The sequence below is a fragment of the Periophthalmus magnuspinnatus genome, chromosome 5 (assembly GCF_009829125.3).
Source record: "Periophthalmus magnuspinnatus isolate fPerMag1 chromosome 5, fPerMag1.2.pri, whole genome shotgun sequence".
Lineage (NCBI taxonomy): Eukaryota > Metazoa > Chordata > Actinopteri > Gobiiformes > Gobiidae > Periophthalmus > Periophthalmus magnuspinnatus.
This window is the reverse complement of record NC_047130.1, coordinates 14,637,399-14,655,492: the sequence shown is the minus strand read 5'-3', so window position 1 is coordinate 14,655,492 and position 18,094 is coordinate 14,637,399. Positions and strand designations below refer to the sequence as shown.

Here is an 18,094-nt window from a genome sequence, read left to right as displayed (position 1 = left end):
GATAGTAGAACCTTTTTAAGACCGTAAAAGTAACACATGCAGTTTCTTTAACACTTTTTAGTCCAATATAAAAGTAAAAATGGAAAATAAAAAGTCACAAAATAATTTTCCTCCTGTGAGTTTTATCTTATGAGCTCTTGTTCCATCTCTGATAATAAAACATCTGCTCGTGTCGTTTGAAGCTCTCACCTCTGGAGTGCTCTGTGAGAGGAATCCAGAAGACAGAACATCCAGAGCATCGTCTGTGCTCATCGGCTTCTGTCAAACACAGTATGGATTTACAATGAGCATTTTAGACTTTGATTATATATTTCAACAGACTAAAAGATGAACGCTTTAGAATCTTTTACCAAGAGATGACTTACAACGATTTGATTTAAGAACATGAAACTATTCTTTATTATTCAGTTTAGCTCAAATGTGGGTGCAGCTCTAGCCCAGCAGAGGGCACACTTCCCCAAGTAAAATCCAAACAGTGAGTCAACACAGAGACACCCTGCACATTCCAACTACTAAAAAAGTACTGCAAAGAATACTTCACACTGAAGAGCTAAACCTGATACAGGTAGTACAAATACTGTAGTACTTTGCCCCACTCACACAGGAGTTAAATCTGATCAAAACAAACATATTTAAGGAAATGCAGAGAGAGAGAGAGAGGGGAGAGGCGTGGCAGAGGCTGGGACAACAAATAGCCAGGAGCAGTACTTCAAATATATCTGCACTTGCAGTATAAATAGCAGAGTCTATAGCAGTAGTAATAATATTTGTAGAATTATTACTGTGAAAAGTAGCACTTACCGGGACTTCTGCAGGTTTGGTGTCTGCAGGGACTGGACCCTGAAATGTAAAATACATTTATATATTATATTTTAGTTTTAAATCATGTTCTGTTCAAAGAGTAATTATGCAGTATTAGTAGAGGTAGTAGTACAAACAAAAGTAATGTCAGTAGTAGTGGAAGGAGTTTGTTGTGATTTTTAAAACAACCAATTTGTCACAGGAAAACCAGTTCATCAAGAGCATTCTTTTGTGTACGTTAAGAGATTCTGCATTTTTGAAAATATTTTGAGAATCAAACAGGAGCGGACAGGAGTAGAGCCAGAGGAGCAGACAGGAGCAGACAGGAGTAGAGCAAGAGGAGCAGAGAGGAGCAAAGCCAGAGGAGCAGACAGGAGCAGACAGGAGCAGAGCAAGAGGAGCAGAGAGGAGCAGAGCCAGAGGAGCAGACAGGAGCAGACAGGAGTAGAGCCAGAGGAGCAGACAGGAGTAGAGCAAGAGGAGCAGAGAGGAGCAAAGCCAGAGGAGCAGACAGGAGCAGACAGGAGCAGAGCAAGAGGAGCAGAGAGGAGCAGAGCCAGAGGAGCAGACAGGAGCAGACAGGAGTAGAGCCAGAGGAGCAGACAGGAGTAGAGCAAGAGGAGCAGAGAGGAGCAAAGCCAGAGGAGCAGACAGGAGCAGACAGGAGCAGAGCAAGAGGAGCAGAGAGGAGCAGAGCCAGAGGAGCAGACAGGAGCAGACAGGAGCAGAGCCAGAGGAGCAGAGCCAGAGGAGCAGACAGGAGCAGAGCCAGAGGAGCAGACAGGAGCAGAGCCAGAGGAGCAGACAGGAGGATTCCTTGTGGTGTCCTCAGAAGGTGCAGAAGAGGACTGTCCCTTTAGATGCTGCAGTGAACTGCATATCGTACAGAGGAGGACAGGTTCTTCAGAATGTGCAGAGGAGGATAGACTCCATAGGAGGAGGATATAGAGGAGGACAGTCTCAGACGGTGCAGAGGAGGAGGGTGTAGAGGAGGTTACACTGACCATGTCCTCGAGTCTGTATCCTGGAGGCAATGTGTCCTCTCTCTCTCCCACTCGAACGCCCTTCTCTGACGTCACGCCCTGCTCAACGGCACAAAGTCAGGACATGCACATGCATGGTCTCACATGCACACTCACATGCACTCACGAGCACACTCTCATGTGAACACTATCACGTGCACACACACACACACACACACACGCAAAAACTGTACTCAAGTAAGAGTAATGTTACTTCAAAATAATATGACTTGAGTAAGAATAAAAAGTCCTCCATTCCCTCTGTGTAGTAGTAGTAGCAGTAGCAGTGGTAGTAGCAGTAGTAGTAGCAGTAGTAGTAGTAGTAGTAGTAGTAGCAGTAGTAGTAGCAGTAGTAGTAGCAGTAGTAGTAGCAGTAGTAGTAGTGTTACCTCTTTGACCTCAGGACCTGTGTATTTGGGCTCAGGGCGTTTTGGAGCTTCAGATGGAAGAGAAGAGGCCAAGGCATCCAGAGGGTCCAGAGGAGGACAGACCTAGAGGAGGACAGAAACAACAACATTATCAAGAAGAGAAAAGAGAAGGAGAGGAAAGAGGAGGAGAGAAACAACAACATTATTGAGAGGAGGAGAGAGGAGAAGAGGGGAGAGGAGAAGAGAGGAGAGAGGAGAAAAAGAGAGAGGAGGAGAGAAACAAGATTATCGAGAGGAGGAGAGACGAGGAGAGGAGGAGAGTGGAGGGGAGAAACAACATTATCGGGGAGCGGAGAGGAGCAGACAGGAAAGATGAGTAGAGGAGAGAGGAGGAGAGAAACAACAACATTATTGAGAGGAAGAGAGACATGGAGAGGAGAAGAGGAGAAGAGAGGAGGAGAAGATGGTGCAGAGGAGTCTGTACCTGTTTTGTCGCTGGAACTTTGGAAGGAACCTCCACCTGAACCTGGAGAACAGAAGACAAGAACATGAGGACTAAACCAGGACTGAAGCAGGACTAAACCAGGACTGAAGCAGGACTAAACCAGGACTGAAGTAGGACTAAACCAGGACTGAACTAGGACTTAAGCAGGACTAAACCAGGACTGAACCAGGACTAAACCAGGACTGAACTAGGACTGAAGCAGGACTGAACCAGGACTGAACCAGGACTGAACCAGGACTGAACCAGGACTGAACTAGGACTGAACTAGGACTGAAGCAGGACTAAACCAGGACTGAACCAGGACTGAAGCAGGACTAAACCAGGACTGAACCAGGACTAAACCAGGAGTAAAGCAGGACTAAACCAGGACTGAACCAGGACTGAAGCAGGACTAAACCAGGACTGAAGCAGCACTGAAGCAGCACTGAAGCAGGACTAAACCAGGACTGAACCAGGACTGAACTAGGATTGAAGCAGGACTAAACCAGGACTGAACCAGGACTGAACCAGGACTGAACCAGGACTGAAGCAGGACTGAAGCAGGACTAAACCAGGACTGAACCAGGACTGAACCAGGACTGAACCAGGACTGAACCAGGACTGAATCAGGACTGAATCAGGACTGAATCAGGACTAAACCAGGATTAAACCCAGGTCTAAACCAAAACATCTTCCATCTGTGGACATGAACTTCTACCTTGGTCGTCTGAGCTTTGGTCGCTGGGGTTTTTGACGCAGTAGTAGTGGTAGTGGTAGTAGTTGTAGTACTAGTTGGTCTAGCAGTAGTAGTAGTAGTTGTAGTACTTGGTTTAGTTGTTTCTGCCTCTCCAGCTTTTACAGTTGTGGCCAGAGTGGTCGTCTAAAAACGCAAATACTTCAAATGAAAAATTAACATTTTTCATATCAACAAATCCACCAGACCCAGAAAGTTTATGAGTCAAGCACAGCAACGAGAAGAAGATGGTGAAGCAGATCAGTCAGAGAATGGAGTTACGTAAGCTCAAAAGAAGTCAACCAAAACTGAAACATGCAAGTTCAAAATGTCCAAACTCAAAGCAAGAAAAATACCAGAAGAATGTGTTCAAGTTGTGCAAAAAGAAACTAAATGAATCCTGACTTGGGCTGTCAAAATAATCAAAAATCAAACTAAAACTAGTATCGAAACTAGATACACATTGTTCATAAGTATTGGTACTAAAAAATTCCCATTGACAGGACAGAAATGAACCTTTCCTGAATTGCAAAAGGTAAAATTGAAATCTGTCAACTGGTCAGATAAGGCACTGTCCTCTAACAATTTGACAGAACTGAAGAAGCGGCTTGAATGAGCAGTAAAACATCTTCCCTCCTACAACAATTTATCCAGTTGACAGATTTAAATTTCATCTTTTTCTATGGATCAGACCTGGACAACTGAGGGATTACACAGACATCTTTCTTGAATACCTTTAGAATGATCTTGAGCTGTGTTAGAACTAGTATAAGACACATAGACTAGTATACACCCACGGACCACTATGGAGAGTGTTTTTTATCATCATCGTGGCATCAGATTTGGTATCGTGTATCGAGTCTATCCTTTTGTATCGAGATGGAGTTTGAAAACACCAGCGCTGATGAGCAATGCAGAGAAGCAGATATGAAATCCACATGCAGAAAACCGAACAAAGACTATGTCAGGTTTTTATCCCAAACAAGATGGAGGACAGTGTTTAAAGTTACGGCTGTGAGCAGATTAACACGGCTAAAGTGTGAAGTAGCTCAACAGCGCCACCACCAGGCTGTGACAAAGCGCAGTGCACAGAGGTTCCACATGTACAAACAACTATGGTTCCTCTTCGGTTCTTTGGTACCTTTGGGGCGACTTTAGTTTCTGAAGCTGAGGAGGAGGAGGACTTGGCTTGAGCAGATGCACCGCTCTAAAAACATACAAACATCATGGAAACAGCCAAACACAAGTATTTTACAGAGTCTGGTGTGAGCAGACACGATAATAAGACCATTAGAAGTCTGCCGTTTCAAAACCAACACAGAAACACAAACCATGTTATAAAGTTGTTACCTCCTCAAAAACAGACCTGAAGTTGTGTTTTGTTTCATTCACACATGTTTGAGTAACACTATTATTAGTCTGTCTATATCTACAAAGCTCAAGATGCTCTGTTCCACCTTGTGATGTCATGAAGTGGTAGTTTAAGTGAACAGCTCCTTTTACCTTTAGTTTAGTAGTAGATTGACAGTTCCAGGGCTGAAATGATCCAAATGATTATAGTGAAGGTGTATTACCATATGATGACATCACAAGGTGGAACAGAGTGTTTTCTGTTTGAGAAAAGAACTCAGGTTTTGTGTGTTAAACATGTGTGAATGCAACAAAACACAACTCCAGGTCCGTTTGTGACGAGGAAACAACATTAAAGGAACAGTTATCAGAGAATGCATTTTTCTCCCAATTCTCTCTAGAAAATGTGTAGTGCCAATAATAATACGTAAAAAATATTAATACTACAAAAAAAAATACTTATACTACTACATATTTCCTCAAAAACACTGACAAAAGACAAAGATGTGAAGGAGGTTAGAAATTTTTAAAACACAGACAGAGCCAAATGTCAGAATGTTTAGAGGCTAATGTTTCCGCAATGTTCAAAAATGCAGATTAAAAGATCAAATATATTGGTACTTTGCAGTGACGTCACACTGGGGGTGTTCTAGATGTATGTCTATGGTGGAATGATTAACAGTTTCTATGGAGACAAATGCTGCCAAACATTTTTAAGATTATCTGAAAACTCAAGGGAAAATAAAACATGGATTTAGGACTAAACCAGGACTAAACCAGGACTAAACCAGGGCTAAACCAGGACTAAACCAGGACTAAACCAGGACTAAACCAGGTCTAAACCAGGACTAAACCAGGACTAAACCAGGACTAAACCAGGACTGAACCAGGACTAAACCAGGACTAAACCAGGACTAAGCCAGGACTGAACCAGGACTGTCGTTCAAAAATCGATTCAATCAGCACATTTTCAGGAGCCTGTGATCAATCCAAGCGTCCTGTTAAGGAGTTTAACTTTAAAAGATGAGAGTGACTAACTGAAAAACTGTTGGCTAATGCTAATGCTAGCTCATGACTGTAATGTTATTTGAGAGGGACTTGTTTAACAGCACAAACCAGCTCGCCTGATCTTTATGGTCAGATTGTGTTTAAACAAAGCTCAGACTAAATCTAAATTGAGTAACGGAACTTCAGACAGAGCTGTGCCTCCAGTTAGCTTCACACCAGAGAATGTTGATGACATCAGCTACAGAGTATCAGTAGATTAATAGTAGATGTAGTCTCCTTGCAGAGTTACCTTGGACCAGCCTTTAGGAGAGAACAGTGTCACGTCTGGACCAGGGTTAGTCTGAGGATTAGTCACAAACAAAAAGTCAAGAAATGTGGACTCACAAATGTTTATGTCACACGTTTGTCCAAATGTGTCTACAGGCCTGTCCTCCACTACACAAACTCTTATAGGACTAAAGACACATGCTGCCGATCAATTGGTCGACTCAACAGAGGGCGTGGCAAAAGCTCTTGACACTATTCTGTATTAGTGTGTATTTGACCCAAACTGCCCTCACTAGACTACACCTGCAGGGGGAGCTCATGCAAAAACGATTATTTATACAGAAAAAAGTACAAGGAAACATGAGTTTAATCTGACTTTTTACAGAGAAACACCACAAAATACTAAATCTTCAGCTCACTCCTCTCCTTCAACTCTAAAATGATTATCTGAGTGACGCACATTTTGGTCGGCTCCATTGACCCATTCATCGATTAATCGGCTAAGGGCCTACAGCACTCACATCTACTTTACTTTAAAGATGAACTATGTAACTTTTCTGGTTGGCCACCTCGTCTCCATGGAAATTTTATTGGTTTGCCTGGAATGTTCTGCAGTATCACCGTGAACTTAAGGTACAATGAGGCCAAGTTACAGGTCAGATCTGTGGAGACACAGATTTTAAAAAAGGCGAGCCCATTAAGAAAGAAAATAATTAATTTTTTTTTTTTTTTGTGATTGTGAAAATAATCCATGTTTGATTTGAACCTTCACTGCCCAGGTTTATGAAATATTTAAAGCTGCACTGTGCACTGTGTATCTGAATTGGTTTCCAGTATCGATTTCATTAGTATGGAGTTCCTTATTATCGAAATCCAGTTTGAATTTTAGTATCATGATAACACTTATTCAGCCCCGCCCACTTTTGTCTCTAAATTCTCTAAACTGCACTTTCTTTGTAGTAGCACTTCTGGTTAAAGTGTAATGCCATACTATGGAACATTCTAAAGTCTCTACGGCGATAAGGACGCAGAGACAGCCCATCTGAAAAGTTACATCGTGCAACTTTATGAAAAATCATGAACTGCCTTTAACACAAAATATTTAGACCAAAAATTATGACATAATACATTTGTTTAAAGTCAACATTTGTTGCAAAAGCTTGAATTTAATGCGACCAAAAAGAAGACAGGAGCAGGCTTTAGAAAAAAAGAGGATGGAGGAGAGACAGAGGAGGAGACAGGAGAAGAGAGAGGAGGAGAAGAAAGGGGAGAAAGAGGACGTAGAGAAAGGGAAGAGGAAGAGAAGAGAGGGAGGAGGAGAAGCCATAGTCCACAAAAGACATGTCCGCCAACAGTGATAGACGGATGAGGAGGACAAGAAGGATGGGAAGAGTCACCAAACAGATCCACTAATGCCCTGTCAGCCCAGAAACACCGGCCACGCCCACTCTGACCCTCTGACCTTAGAGACACTTCCTGTGGCTGTGACATCACTTCTTGCTGCTGTGGGCTTGGACGCCATGTTGGATCCAGCCGAAGGTTTCTGCTGCACATGACACAAAACATTTACAGCTCAAGAAGTTTAGGTTTAGCTCAAGAGAAGGACTGAACAGAGAAGGAGGGAGGAGGAGGAGAGGAAAAGCGGAGGAGAGCAGGAGAGACAAGGAGAAAGGAGGAGGACTGAGGAAGAGGAAGGGTTTAATAACAGCATCCAACAAGGGCATGACAAGACCGGGATTGTATTTAGGACCAGTATTTTTTAAACTTCTCACATCTAAGATACTTTTGGGCTCATTGACCCATTCTTCTGGTCTCTGGGTTAAACCTGCATTTGACCCATCCTTCAGTGTCTCTGGGTTAAACCTGCATTTGACCCATCCTTCAGTGTCTCTGGGTTCATCTGGATAGGCCCAGTCACAGAGATATTTAGCACAAACAAGATCAACAAATCTGTAATTTGATCTTTAGCAGCAGATTCTGTCCTCCTCATGAAAACTGGTGATGTGACAAAAACTTGTCTTTTTATTACATTTTTTTTCTAATTAAATTCAAATAAAAATTTGTTCCAATATTGATTTCCTAAACATAAACAACAGAGTTTTCATCAGAGCTGCCCTGACACCGGGTCACAGCTGCTGCAGCGATAACATTAACCTGGCTATTTATAACACAACAGAAACAAGAGAGATCAGGAGTCTAACCCACAACCTGCAGGATAACCACTCTGCCACAGCACACACTCCACTCAGAGAGACCACAAGTCTAACCCACAACCTCCTGGTGAGAGGGAGGAGACAGGATAACCACTCTGCCACACATTATAGTACACATACTACTGCTACTGAAGCACAGGGAGAACAGGTTAACTTCACACTCCCTGACTCGAACCAGGGACCACCTGGTGAGAGGGTCATGACTAACCACTCTGCCGCTCTTTTTTGATCTTGTTAGAGTCAATATGATTTTTCCCCACAGAATATATTGTAAAAGTAACACTTTGTGACAGAATCAGGGCTGAGTACCTTCAAAATACTTCTAGTTCTTGACCAATACCTGGTTAGTCCTGTGAAAACTACTCGTGCAAACTTGAAGAGCCGAGTGAGTCACTGTTACAGGCCACAGCCTATGTCGCTCTATTATTCCACCCAGGTCCACCCATCAGCTGAAGAGCCGCACCCAAACACTATATACACTGTATACATAGATGGACAGAGCTGCCACGTTACACACAGAGTGAGGATGGGTGTGATTCGGCTCCATTGACTCTGGCTCCAATTCACTTTCTATTGAAAAAGCATGTCCCCTCTCTTTGTAACCGCTGCTGTCAGACTCATCATTCTGACCTTGAGATGTTGTTTTTAACCCGCTCTACATGATCCTGGGTTTTTTTCTTTGACTATTTTGTCCATAAAGGTATGAACATTAATAACAGGCCAATCAGGTGCTCTCTTTCCCTGAGGTCCCTCTCGCTCACATTAGCAACAGGTTGGAGCCGCCACCAGACCAGTGACCACCGGGCCCTTCACTGAGGTATTTTTGTATTCATCAATAAATGAAAGTTTCTTGAACATATTCACATTAATTATTTTTGTAACATCACCTTAGACCTCCTGTCACGGACTCTTTAGGATGAGAGCTGATTGACTGAGAGGCTTTTGTGCTCAGAGCTGATTAGTTATGAGGGGTTTATGCTGAGACTGGCTCTGATGGGTTTGTGCTGGGAGCTGTTTGGCTGTCAAAGTCATACTAGAGAAATAACAAAGGCTTTGGGAGAGACGGGGATGGATCAGACCGATTTATACTTCCTCCTTTTACTGTGTGACAATTTGGTATGGCACATTTAACAAAATATCACACTACATTTGAAAAAAAACACATTAAAACAAACCTAAAATTAAACAAATTCTTTGTGTCTCAGTAAGAAATTCTTCTCTGAAGCCAAGTCTAGACTGAAGCCTCTACACAACGTCACACTGTTTTTTAGTATGTGCAGGTTAGAACTGGCTTGGTCTAATTCCTCGAAGCCAATCTGTAATTATGAGTTAAGTAAATACATGAAAACTCCAGGAACTGTTTTACAAAGTACAAATACCACAAAGTTCTTCACAGCAGCACCACAAGCTGCTCAGGAGACTAACACAAACCCCAGAGGACTCTCTCTGATCTGAATGATCGCTACCTAAACCGCAGCACCTGCAGCCATGAGCGCTAGTGCAGCCTCTGCAGCTCAGGGAGTGAACTTTGGATGTTCTGAGCCTTCACATGAGGCCTGTGCATACACTGAGAATGACAAAAACTTGTATATGTCGTCTATCTGCAGGTTATAGGTCCTACTAGTGCTTTCCTTGTTGATTATGTTGTACTTTACAATGAAATATCCAAAACATAAATTTACAAATGTTGAAACTGATAATTTCTACTTTCACTAAACCCAATAACTCACTGAATACATCCAGAATCTGCATTTTTGGAATATTAATTTTATCTGCCCCCGTCTGTATTAAATATGACTGGCCTGTAGAACGTTGTGTCTGAAACACAGAGATAATGCATTATCCCAAGCTGAGCAAAATGTGTCTCCCTCAGTACAGATATATCATATAAGCAGCTCTTGAGGTCAAAACAAGTCCACTGTGTACTGTCTGTATCTAATTATAAAGCTCCTTATTGTCTGGTGATCAGGAAGTGAGCTGTTAGCATGCCAGTCATTGTTAGCAACACCATCACAGCAAAACTCTGCTCTGGTCTCTGAAAGTGCTTATAAACTCATTTTAGTGAATAATTAAGATGCTCTGTTCTAAACCAGGACTAAACCAGAACTAAACCAGGACTAAATCAAGACTAAACCAGGGTTAAGCCAAGGACTGAACCAGGTCTACATCAGGTCTAAACCAGGATTAAACCAAAGACTAAACCAGGTCTAAAACAAGTAAAAACAGGACTAAACCAGGACTAAACCAGGTCTAAACCAGGTCTAAACCAGGTCTAAACCAGGTCTAAACCAGGTCTAAACCAGGTCTAAACACAGATGGAGCAGCTCAAATGAATCTTGTTCAAACACAGGTTTATGTTGTAACACACTGAGTTTTTGGGTCTAGTCTCAAATAGAAATGATCTGGTTCAACATTTGTGAATTTACCTTTTCGGTATTTCATGGTAAAGTACAGTATAATCTATAGAACTGTGTCTGACCCTTGACCCCTGACCCCATCTGGAATATGACATCATCACTAAAGCTCAGATAAACCCCATAAATGAACCCAAATATTTAACCCAATGAAGCGCGAGGCTCAGCCCGGTTCTGTTTCAGGAAAAAGGAGAGTTATAAAATAACATAATAATCATTAAGTCGTTAAGACTCAGAGACAAAGAAAGGAAGAGAAAGTTCACCAAAGTACACAAACTACTGCACATACTGTGGGGTCAGAGGTTCAGTACACTCAGGAGTACTGCATATAGGAGACGCGTGCAGTACAAGAAAACAGAACAGTAGTGCATAAGATAAGAAGAAGTACAAGCATATAGAAGAGTACTGCGAAAGGACAGGAGTGTAGTACGTGTGAGAACAAGTACACAGAAGAGTGCTGTGTCAGAGAGGAGTGTAGTACATGTGAGTACAAGTACACAGAAGAGTGCTGTGTCAGAGAGGAGTGCAGTACGCATCAGAACAAGTACACAGAAGAGTACTGCAAAGTACAGTAGTGCTCTAGTACATGCGAGTACAAGTACAGACTAGAGTACTGCAAGAGAGGAGTGGAGTACATGTCAGTACAAGTACACAGAAGAGTACTGCACAGGACAGCAGGAGTATTCTTTTATTTACTGCATATCTGTCAATAAAATATGTAATATATTTGTTATATTTTATTTAAGATGAGAGAACCTGAGTTTGTCCAACAATGGGGAACATTTCAGTGTTGCAATGACAAAGACAGCAGCAAAATAAAAAGTATAAAAATGTCCAAGATAAATAAAGAGTATTTGGACAAAAGGAAGTAGTGGTTACAGTATTAGTTGCAGTAGTAGTAGTACTAGTGGTAGTCGTACCTGCAGTAGGTGTAGTAATGGTCGCAGTATTAGTTGTTGTAGTAGTAGTTGGGGTAGTAGAACTTGCAAGAGTTGTAGTAATAACAATTATTCTAGTAGTAGTGGTAGTAGCTGCATTATTAGTTGCTGTAATAGTAGTAGTGGTAGCATTACTTGCACAGATTATAGTAATAACAATTAATGTAGTAGTAGTTGTAGTAGTAGTAGCAGTAGTTGGGATAGGAGTGGTAGCAGTAGCAGTAGTATTAGTTTCTGTAGTAGTATTGGTAGTGTAGTTGTTGCAGTAGTTGTAGCAATGGTTACAGTATTAGTTGCTGTAACTGTAGTTGAGGTAGTACTATTTGCAGTAGTTATAGTAATAACAATTGCTGTAGTACTAGTAGTGGGAGTATTAGTTGCAGTGTTAATTGTTGGAGTAGGACTACATAAGTAGTTCTAGTAATAACAATTGCTGTAGTAGTACTTGAAGTACTTGGAGTAATGGTCCCAGTATTAGTTGCTGTAGTAGTAGTAGTAGTGGTAGTAGTACTTGTAGTAGTAATAGCAGTTGCTTTAGTAGTAATGGTAGTAGTAGTATAGTTGCTGTAGTAGTTGGGGTAGTAGTAGTTGCATTACTAATACACAGTATTGTTACCTCAAAGTGAGAGACTGGAGCTGTAGGTTTAGGTGTGGTCCCCGACTCAGACTGAAACACACACAAAAACAACACATGGACATGAGCAAAGTACATGGTAAAAGTACACAAATAAAGTACATGGTAAAGGTACACGATAAAAGTACCAGGAATAAACCAGGTCTAAATCAGGTCTCAACCAGGATTAAACAAGGACCAAAACCAGGACTAAAACAAAGATTAAACCAGGTTTAAACCAGGACTAAACCAGGACTAAACCAGGACTAAACCAGGACTAAACCAGGACTAAACCAGGACTAAACCAGGACTAAACCAGGACTAAACCGATTATTATAACAAACAGCAAGTAAAAGTTCTGCAGTTATTCAGTCTTTCACACACTGGGACAGACTATAGAGGAACATTCAGTGTCTTGCCCAAGGACACATCAGAACATGAGAACAGGGGTTGAAACTGGTGATCTTCTGGTGAGAGGGCGCTGCTCTACCTCCTGGGCCACAGCCCTGAGACATTCCTGATGTAGGTGTGATTGTGCACAGGGAGGGGCCAGTCTCACTACACAAACACACTTCCATTACATACTGCATACTGTACATCATATACTTTATACAATACTTCATGTGCATCTGACACACAGGGAGGGCTTCTGAAAATACTTTGAAAATGCATGTAGTTACAGAATACAGTACTGAACACATGCATTATGTATTTTGTGATATATTATCGGAGTGCTGTCTTCTGAATACTTAAAACACCTTTACACAGAGTTGCATTATATTTTAGTGTACAAACATGACAAAGGATTTAAAAAACAAGTTAGTCAGTCTTTGCTCTGTATTTATTTATCCTCATTTGTGTAATCAAGTACCAGCATGTACAAAGTACCAAAGTAACTATTCTGAATGCCTCCAAATAAAAAGAGTAACTGCACCAGAATAAAGTACAGGGAGGGCATCTGACACACAGGGAGGGCATCTGACACACAGGGAGAGTCTGAGGTGAGGCAGATCATTAGAATCACACAATACAATACAGCTCCACCCACTCTTCTGTCCAACGCCCTTCTACTGCAGGGCTCAACCAGGTACTTCACTCACACGTTTAAGTAATCCTGGTCTGATGTTAAAGTTCATATCTTGATTTACAGACACAATAGTGAAATAAAAACACCAGGATCATGTAGAGCGGGTTAACACGAACATTTAAGACCAAAATGACAAGTCTGACAGCAGCAATTACAGAGAGAGGACACAGATTTTCAATGTAAAGTGAATTAGAGCCAGAGTCAATGGAACCAGAAGCACCCTTGATCAATTCTTGTTTGGATTGCAGGGGCTAGCAGGTTAGCTATGTCCATTTATATATACAGTATATGCTAAGACTCTGTTACAACTGGTGACATCACAAAGTGGTAGTCCAAAAGCGCTCTTGTATGTTTTAATATGATCAGCTGTTATGGGTTACCTGGGATACTTTTCCGATATGACACATACACCAATTGTGCAAGTTCTCCCACTTAAAAAGACGAGAGAAGTCTGTAATTTTCATCATAAATACTTTGCTCCACTGTAATACACCGGGACATGTTAGACCTTATAAGCATAGACTCTCTAGCATCATAGTCTTTATAAAGAAGTGGACTAAAAGAGTGTGGCTCCAAATGAAGCTTGTCGAAGCTAGCAGTTACAGCAGCTAATCCTGAGCCAAAATCTACATTTGTAAATCTGAGTATCATAGCAATGAAAGAGCCAATCAGGAGCGAGGCTATAGATTCTATAGCCTCACTCCTGATTGGCTCTTTCGTGGGAAGGGGCGTTACCTTCTATAATATAGAAGGTAACGCCCCTTCCTGCCCGCACCGCTGTTCCTAACACTAGCAGGAGCGACCTCGGGTAAAGAAGGTGCCAGATTAGTCTGCTATTAATGTTCATGCCTTGATTTAGGGACAAAATGGTGAAGTAAAAACACCAGGATCATGTAGAGCGGGTTAATATGAACATTTTAAGGTCAGAATGATGAGACTGACAGTAGTAGTTACAGAGAGAGGGGCCACGCTTTTTCAATAGAAAGTGAACTGGAGTCAGATTTGATGGAGCTGGAAGCACGCCTAAGCTCATTTCTTGTTTGGAACATGGCAGTAAGCAGATTAGCTATGTTCATTTATATATACAGCCTATGGTTAGTATACTATTTAACTATTTATTCCAGTTTACAGATAATAAATGCCCTCGTACAGACACATACTGCAGGGCTGATCTACGTGTGACTTCGTAGTGCTATTGAACAAAGAAACGAGGTGTCAGAAACCATCTGTAGATCAACATTAACATGGTAATGGAAACTAATAAAGCTGATCAGGGAAACATTAGTGGCTGCTGTGATTGGAGCAAAGCATCATGGTCCTTGTAGTCCTGTGGTGTAGTCACAGATAGAACAGGTTAAACCGCCTCAGTCTGATCCTCCTTCAGGGCCAACTATGTCACAGGAGAATGGCCCCACCCACACTCACACGTGCACACACACACACACACACCCACAGCTGACCACGTGCACACCGTCACATGCACACTCACATGCACACCCGCAACCCACAGCTGACCACGTCCACGCTGCCACATGCACACTCACATGCACTGTCACAAACAGCTGACTGCAGGATGTTTCAGATCACATCCAAAACACTTCCATCACACCATCATCATCATCACAGCTCAAAATTCTGAAATGATCAAGTTCAACATTTGTGGGTTTTCCTTTTGGAGATTTTTTATGGGCAAAGAGAGTGGATCATGAACACTACTGTACTGTACTGACGACAGGACACAAACATAAGTCTACTCCAAACCACATGTTTGATTGATCAGTGGCAAAGCACGGAGTTTCCTGCACATGTCCATGATGTTCACTTTAAAAACTTATTATTAAAATCCCACATGTTTACTAACCTGTGAGCTGGTTTGAACTAGAACTGCACCAGAACAAACCAGAACTAAACGAGGAAAACTGGGACTGACCTTCATCCAGCCTAAATCAGGACTAAACGAGACTAAACAGGACTCTAGCAGCCTTCTCTTAGGCTCATACTGAGCAGAAAGAAGCAGCAGACACAGGGAAAAACAGGTTTCAAAAGGTTAAATCACATTTTAGTCCTATATTTGACTGTAGACATTGGAAAAATAATTAAATTTGACATTATTTTGACTTATACTAAATCTACTGTAGTATTCATCCAGTGTGGAGCTGCTTTGGTCTGGATATTTAAAAGGTTAAATAAACAGCCATTTGGGAGTCAAAAAAACCTTATTATATTTTTGAGTCATTAAAGGCAGTGAAATGTACATCCCTCTCTCTCTGTAAAGGTAAAGATGGAGAGAAGGAGGAGGGGTGTGTGACATAAGATAAACCCTGACTGTGCACATGCCCATCATGCACCTATCACACACCTATCACACACCTATCACACACCTATCACACACCTAGCACACACATATCACACACCTATCACACACCTAGCACACACATATCACACACATATCACACACCTATCACACACCTAGCACACACCTAGCACACACCTATCATACACCTATCACACATATCACACATATCACACACCTATCACACACATATCACACATCAAAAAAGTGTGTGCATCAGCTGCTCTGAGAAGCCGGCATGTTTGTTTACACTCCAACAGACCACAGGCTTTTCCGATTCGTTTATCTACAATCACACCCATTAAAACTTCAACAAGAACAGGCATCTGCATAACTTTAACATGACTTTGTGCTAAAATTCGTTCTGCACCTGCTCAGAATCAGCAAATATGGCTCTGACTCAAACTGGTGAATCATACAGCTGTTAGCCTGTGCTAGCCTGTGTTAGCCTGTGCTAGCCTGTGTTAGCCTGTGTTGGCCTGTGTTACCCTGTGTTACCCTGTGTTGGCCTGTGTTACCCTGTGTTGGCCTGTGTTGGCCTGTGTTGGCCTGTGTTGGCCTGTGTTGGCCTGTGTTGGCCTGTGTTGGCCTGTGTTGGCCTGTGTTGGCCTGTGTTAGCTTGTTTCGATCAGAACATAATGCGCACAGATTCAGGCGTTGTGTGATCTGAACCGATTATGAAACTGATGAGTAATCCACTTCACCCAAAGCCACAATTACCCGGAGCTATTCTCTCTACAACAAAACAGAGATAAAGGTGCATTCTGTCACTTTTGTGCTGGTCTCCATGGAGATGTCATGCTTTGTCCTGGAATGTTCCACAATATGGTATGGCACTAAACATATCTATCTCCATGGAGACAAACAGGAGGGACCGGTCAGCCATATTACAGGTCAGATCTGTAGAGAGGCAAGTTTGCTCACAGTCTAAAACAGTTTAATACCATATTGTGGAACATTATAGGCAGATTACAGGATACAGGCAGATGCCCTCCCTTCCTCCTGTATCCCTGTAGCATTAGACTGACATGGGGGCAGGTCAAATGTCTCTTGTTAATCTGCAGATGTTTGGGTGAGATTGGAGAAATACAGAGGGAGAGTGGAGCTCGTCACGGATAGAAATGATCAGGAACATTTTGGATTTTTGGAGATTTTTTTGTAGATTTTTGATTAGTGAGATTACTGACTTGGGCCAATTGTTTAAAATCACTCAAACTCTGAGTCCTCTTCCCTCCACCCTCAATCACACGGATGACAACATACAAGTGGGGAAAGGGTCTTGCTGAAGGACACAACAGTAGTACACAATGTGCAGTGCAGGTGGTGAGAATCCAGCTGCAGAAAATGAACAGGGATTGATTGCAAAGGATACTACTACTACTACTACTACTACTACTACTACTACTACTACTACTACTACTACTACTACTACTACTACTACTACTACTACTACTACTACTACTACTACTACTACTACTACTACTACTAATAATAATAATAATAATAATAATAATAATAATAATAATAATAATAATAATGTCTTGACTCCTCCCCCTCCTGGATACAAAATGGCAGAATACATGCAACAAAATACACATAAGAACTACAGAAAGTGAATCCCCTCCTGACTGGATGACCCAATAGCAGGCTAACCTCGGTCTAAGGACAGGGGGCGCTCTGGGACAGTTATACATTTGCTTGTTTTCTGTTGATTAATTTGCTCATCTGTTTCTCTTTCATTTCAGTTCTCATGTTCAGCCCTAAAAGGCGACTGCTGTTGTGATTTGGGACTTTACAAAAATAAAATAAATTGAATAAAACTGAATCATTCATTATTGGGTATTGATACGTTGCAGTGACTTCACGCTGGTGGTGTTCTGCCTGTATGTCTATGGTGGAATGGTGACACAAAGCACACATTAACAAACACAGCCAAAAAAGTTTTTAAAAAGTCTGACAACTCCGGAAAAAATATGAAATGTATTAAAATAGCACATTTTCAGGAGCCTGTGATCAATCTGAACATTCATGGTCCTGTTTACGAGTTTGATTTTCAACAAAAAGTTAAGAGTGACTCACTGAAAAACTGTTGGCTAATGCTAGCTAGTGTGTGACTACAATGTTATTTGAGTCTGATCATCTGTTGTAGTTCCAGCTAAATCAGTTTTTTATGGTCAGATGTTGTTAAAATAACTCTCAGACTAAAGTCTAACAAAGCCTCAGACAGAGCAGTGCCTACAGTTAGCATCACACCCCCAGGGAATGTGGATGACATCAGCTGTAACAGATGAACTGACTGAGCTGTGAGGATCTGGTCAAACCTCATATTAAGATTCAAAATTCACTCTTGTCCATGATCACACACCCCTCACTGTTTGTTTACTCATATTTACCTCTGACCTGTTTCCACAGCAACAGATCAGGTCATGAGAGCCTTATGGAA

General features: G+C 41.8%; 1 protein-coding gene across 27 annotated transcripts in view; it reads right to left on the bottom strand.

The window, feature by feature from the left end:
• The window catches only part of cast (calpastatin), a 52,199-nt gene that overhangs the window by 12,786 nt on the left and 21,319 nt on the right, over window positions 1-18,094 (bottom strand). For 10 of the 27 annotated variants that reach the window (XM_055222058.1, XM_055222047.1, XM_055222048.1 and 7 more), the window contains 10 exons: window positions 12,215-12,265; window positions 7,496-7,579; window positions 6,056-6,106; window positions 4,550-4,615; window positions 3,394-3,555; window positions 2,676-2,717; window positions 2,213-2,314; window positions 1,806-1,883; window positions 802-840; window positions 190-258 (listed from right to left, as the gene is read on the bottom strand). In XM_055222058.1, coding sequence (XP_055078033.1) covers window positions 190-258; window positions 802-840; window positions 1,806-1,883; window positions 2,213-2,314; window positions 2,676-2,717; window positions 3,394-3,555; window positions 4,550-4,615; window positions 6,056-6,106; window positions 7,496-7,579; window positions 12,215-12,265 — 744 coding nt within the window. The remainder of the gene's footprint in view (window positions 1-189; window positions 259-801; window positions 841-1,805; window positions 1,884-2,212; window positions 2,315-2,675; window positions 2,718-3,393; window positions 3,556-4,549; window positions 4,616-6,055; window positions 6,107-7,495; window positions 7,580-12,214; window positions 12,266-18,094) is intronic. The other 17 variants (XM_055222055.1, XM_055222059.1, XM_055222049.1 and 14 more) reach the window with 6 other exon arrangements.